The sequence below is a fragment of the Eimeria acervulina genome, genomic scaffold (assembly GCF_000499425.1).
Source record: "Eimeria acervulina Houghton genomic scaffold, Eah_scaff882, whole genome shotgun sequence".
Lineage (NCBI taxonomy): Eukaryota > Apicomplexa > Conoidasida > Eucoccidiorida > Eimeriidae > Eimeria > Eimeria acervulina.
In genome coordinates this window covers 1-5,233 of record NW_013549541.1, presented here as the reverse complement: position 1 = coordinate 5,233, position 5,233 = coordinate 1, and the positions used below count along the sequence as shown (strand labels likewise).

At 33.3% G+C, this 5,233-nt stretch overlaps 1 protein-coding gene across 1 annotated transcript; it reads left to right on the top strand.

Annotated features, from left to right (window-relative positions):
- Positions 1–2,419: 2,419 nt before the first annotated feature.
- Positions 2,420–5,003, top strand: EAH_00051320 (hypothetical protein, conserved; the record flags this gene model as incomplete). The annotated part of the gene is made up of 4 exons (XM_013394182.1): positions 2,420–2,753; positions 3,277–3,797; positions 4,239–4,318; positions 4,967–5,003. The coding sequence occupies 4 exons, from the start codon at positions 2,420–2,422 to the stop codon at positions 5,001–5,003; spliced, it is 972 nt and encodes a 323-aa protein (XP_013249636.1).
- Between the last annotated feature and the right edge of the window lie 230 nt (positions 5,004–5,233).

Below are 5,233 nucleotides of genomic sequence, written 5' to 3'. Positions count from 1 at the left end.
TATATAATATTTGTAAACGTTTCTACAAATTTACAGTAGAAAACGTAACCCTAAATATATATATATATATATATATATATATATATATTATACATGTGCGATAGTGGTGTTTATAGAAAAATTATTTTAAAAGTGCAGTACAAAAAGAGAAAAGAAATTGCCGCGTCTCCACTTTCTGCGCACCTTTTATTTTTTTTTCTCGCAGATTTCTTTTTGGCGTATTTTCTTGCTTTTCCTTTTTCTTCGTTTTCTTCTTCGTACTTTGTTTTTTTTTAAATTAATTTTCTTCTTGTTCTTTTTCTTCGTGTCGTCTTTCTTCTCCAACTTGTTTTTCTTTTGTGCTCTACCAAGTATATATGCATATATACTATATATACATGCATAATATATAATTATATATATTATTAAAATCGTCATTTAAAGCGGATTCAGTTATATGGGTTTAACTCCTAGACGCGCAGCAACATACTGCAGTTGCTGCAGCACTGGCGGACGTATATTTTTATTATAATTCCTCTGTTAATCAGAGAAAGCAATTCAGATATCTGCTGCTACTGCTTTTGCATCGGGTGCTGTTTGCAGCAGCAACCAAAATCCTCTATTCTATTAAATTGTTGCTGCTGTGGAGCAGCAGCACAGTCTGTCTGAGGCTGCTGCTGCTGCTCTGCTGCTGGTGCCAAGTTGAAATATGCATGGACTGCTGCTTCTGCTGCTGTTGCTGATGCTGTTGCATTTGCTGCCGTTGTCGTTGCTGATGGTGGCGTTTCTACGGAAGCAGCAGCAGGAGCAGCAGCAGCAGACGCAGCAGTATCAGCAGGAGCAGCAGCAGCAGACGCATCAGCACAGTTGGTCTGATATGCTGCTGCAGCATCCTCTCCTTCGCTCCCATTCTGCATATTCAGGGCGTAAGGACGGCGCTTGCTGCTGCAGTCGCCAGGAGGATTCCGTTACTGCTGCTGCTGTTGTTACATCTGCTGTTGCTGTTGCTGCTGCTGCAGCGATTGTTGGTGTGCCTCTGCATGCATTTGGCTGTTTTCTGTGCAATACTTCCGTTTGCAGCGCCCGGCAGCAGCAGGAGGAGCAGCAGCATCAGCAGCAGCAGCAGCAGCAGGCGGAGGAGGAGGAGCAGCAGAGTTTGCTTATGTTTGAAGAGCTGCTGCCTTTTCCTTTTTCTTTATTAAAAATAATTGCTTTAGCTACACACCATAAACCCAATACCTTAACGCCTGTCACCAAATGCGGCAGTGTAATATACCGAAGACACAAAAAAATACACAAAAAAACATCATCAGCAACCTCTGCTTATACTCTCATGCTGATGCTGCTGCTGTGGTTGCTGCTGCTGCTGCTTGTGCTGCTGCTGTTGCTTGCGCTGCTGCTCCTCCTGTTGCTGAAAGGGGTGGTGAAGCTGCTGCTGCTGCTGCTGCTGCTGCTGCTGCATCTGCATAGGCAGGGGTGTACAGACAGTATTTTGAGGAGGAAACTGCAGGGGACCAGTAAGTACTGTGGTTTCTGAAAGGCGTGGAGATTAAAAAGAACGGCATTTTATGTCAATATTAAATGAAATAAACACAAAAAATATATTATTATAGGGGTTCAGGAGTACTACTGCGAATACACTAGAAATCTCAGGTGTACAGGGAGCTACAACCTGCTGGCTGTGCAAATCGTTACATACAGCAGCAAAAACACTCAATTTGAATTTTAAATAATAAAAATGAAAGAGTAAACATGCAATTATAAACAAAAAATTAATTAAAAATGAAAATAAGAGATGCAAGCTGAGGATGAGTCGCGGTGGTCTTTCTATGGGAGTGAAAGTTAGAGAAAATAAATTGAATGAAAATAAATCGGAGGATAAAACAAAATAAAATAAAATAAAATAAAATAAAATAATTACAATGATTAAAACAATTAAAAATCTGTTTAAAGCATTTAATTAGTCAAATGCTGTCTGTTGCTCTTTTCATATCCAGTGTTAGTAGTCCTTCAAGTGCATTTCCTTTCGTTAAAAATAAATTAAATTCAATAAAAATATATTCCTTTAGTTAATAATAAATTAAATTTAATAAAAAAATGTATTCTAAATGTTATTTTTTATTAAAAGTTTAGTTTTACCCCTGCGCATGCATGGGGCTTCCTTCTTTGAGGCTTTTCGTATATTAAGGAGGGGGATATGTTTGAAATATTGAAGAAAATAAAATTATATTTAATTAATTCTTTTATTTTATTATTTTTATTTATTTCTTTATAATGTATGCATAACACTTATCTTTTAAATAATTTCTTTCGCTGTCTTTACACCGATTGGGGCTGCTGTTGTTTTCTCGATATTTGTGTATTGAACAACATTTACATTTTAAATATTATTTATGTATTTCTTCTTTTTAATTAATTTATTTTTAATATTTATTTAAACATGACAGAAGAAGACGCCTCAGAGGGCGGAGACTCTCTTCCTATTGTTGCTGAGGGCCCCCCCCAACGCACTTGTACATTTCTTTGCAAGAGCGAAGAAGAAAAAGAAAAAGAAGAAAAAGATTGCAGCAGCAGCGACAGCAGCAGCAGCAACATCAGTAACACCAGCAGCAGCAGCAGCAGCAACGGCTTCAATGAAAGCAGCAGCAGCGGCAGAAGCAACAGCAGTATCAACAACAGCAGAATAAGCAGCAACAGCAGTAACAGCAGCAGCAGCAGCAGCAGCAACGGCAGCAGCAACAACAGCAGCAGCAGCAGCAGGAATAATGGCATAAGTGGCTGTATATACAGCTCTGCTGCAACAGCAATCGAAGAAAAGACAACAGAAAGACAGCAGAGAATACTCACAGCCTTTCCTCCTTATTTTAATCTCTACATTACAAACTGCAAAATACGATGGAGAGGCAAAACGTAGGTTGAGGTGTATATACACCTAAAGTTTAATAATAATAATAATAATAGTAATAGTAATAATGATAATAGTAATAGGTGTATATACACCTGAAGTGCATATACACCTGGATTGTTTGTTGCAGTAGCAGTATCAGCAATTATAATAATATTAATAATAATAATAAAATAAAATAAAATAATAATATGAATAAAACTAATACTGCTGCTATCAAAGAATATTAATAATATTAATAATAGTGAACATGAAAAAATAATAAATACACAGCATTATCTATCTCTTTAAATCTTTTTATTACAAGGATTAATAATATTTGTTATTGTTTTCATAGTTATAATTATAATTGTAATTATAATTATAATTTATTTGCTGCAGCATTATTGAAGCCTTTAGCAGCGAATTTTCGTGGAAGTCCGCCGAATATTTTCTTCGTGCAATTGAAGGGGGGGCTGAGGTGTACGTACAGCCAGAAGCTCGTATCTATAGACAAAAACAAACAGAAGAGCAGCAGCAGCAGCAGCAGCAGAAGCAGCAGCAGAAGCAGAAGAAGCAGCAGCAGCAAAAAAAGCTCAAGCTAACAAATGCTGCAGCAGCAAATGCAGCAACAGGAGTAGCAACAGAAGCAGCAGAAGAGGAAATAGAAGAAGAAGAACAACAGGAAGAGGGTAGTGCATTCTTTGAAGAAACAGCAGCAGCAGCAGACGCAGCAGCAGACGCAGTAGCAGCAGCAGGAGCAGCAGACGCAGGAGCAGACGCAGCAGCAGCAGCAGCAGCAGCAGGAGCAGCAGCAGGAGTTTCTTTAAGAAATATAAATAAATTATTTATGCAAGTCAACTGGATGTGCTGCCACCCCGAACAAATTCTGCAGAACGGCGATCTCATTATACACAACAGCCTCGTCTTAGAGGTTAGAAGGATAATAAATAAATAAATAAATAAATAACTAAATAAATAAATAAATAAATAAATGTATATATATATGTAGATGAATAAATGATTAAGTAGTTCAAGAGAGGTCTTCGGGCTCTTCACCGCTTGCTGCAGCTGCCGCTGCTCCTGCTGTTGCTCCTGCTGCTGCTGCTGCTGCTGATGCTGCCGTTCTTGTTGTTTTTTTGTATGCTATTTTTAATTTATTTATATATTTGCATTTATTTATTTATTATTTTGGTGTTTATTTATCTGTCAATTTATTTATGAATTGACGAATTTATATTTTTCTTTATTTTTTTCTTGATTTGTCTTTGTGCTTATTTATTACAAACAAAAAAATAAATTAATTAATTAATTAATTAGTTAATTAATTTAATTAGGTAATTAATTTAATTATATTTGTGTATTATTATTGCAGTTAGCGGCGCCCTCAAGTGCAGTATTAATATTAAACGAAACAAAAAACTTTGTTGCTGTCTTTAAACCTGCAGGCATACCGTAAGTAATATTATTTTCAACTAGTTTTAATTTAATTATTTATTTATTTAAACACATTTATAAATTATTTATGTATATATCTATATACATATATATATGTTTATTTCTTTATTTCTATTAAGATTTTTTTATATTGTGTATAAGCCTATTGAATACTTTTTAATTTTACTGTATTTGTACATCTACTTAAATTTATTTTTATTTAGGTTTTATTAAGTATGTTTATATATATACATATATATAAATATAATTAACTGCATTAAAATATGTTTGAATATAATTAATTATATTTATGTACATTTAAATAGATTTAAATGCAACTAAGTGTATATATTTATATATAAATATAATAACGCGTGCTCATTTATTTTTCAGTATATTTATATTTGTTTATTTACATTTAAATATATTTATGTTTATTTAATTGCATTTAAATATATTTTTAAATATCTAAATATAAAAAAATATATAAATCAGCGTATAAAAACGTATGTATATTCTTCTTTCTTTCTTCTGCCTTCTCTCTAATCGTTATAATTATTAATGCTTATAATTAATTATGTTTGTCTATGACGATATTAATTATTATTTATTTATTTATTTATTTGTTTGCTTGTTTATTTGTTTGTTTTTAGGGTTTTACCTCAGGGTCTTTACAGGCGTCAATCTCTGCTCTGTCGTTTGAAACAATTTTACTATAAAGACGAGAAAGGTTTGTTTATTTATTTATTTATTTATTTATTTTCTTGTTTGTTTGTTTATTTCTTTATTTATTTCATTTACTTATTTGTTTATTTGTTTCTTTATTTGCTTGTTCGTTCATTCATTTGCTTGTTTGTTTCGACATATATATGTATATATATTATATATATATACATATATATATACATATATATATATATATATACATATATA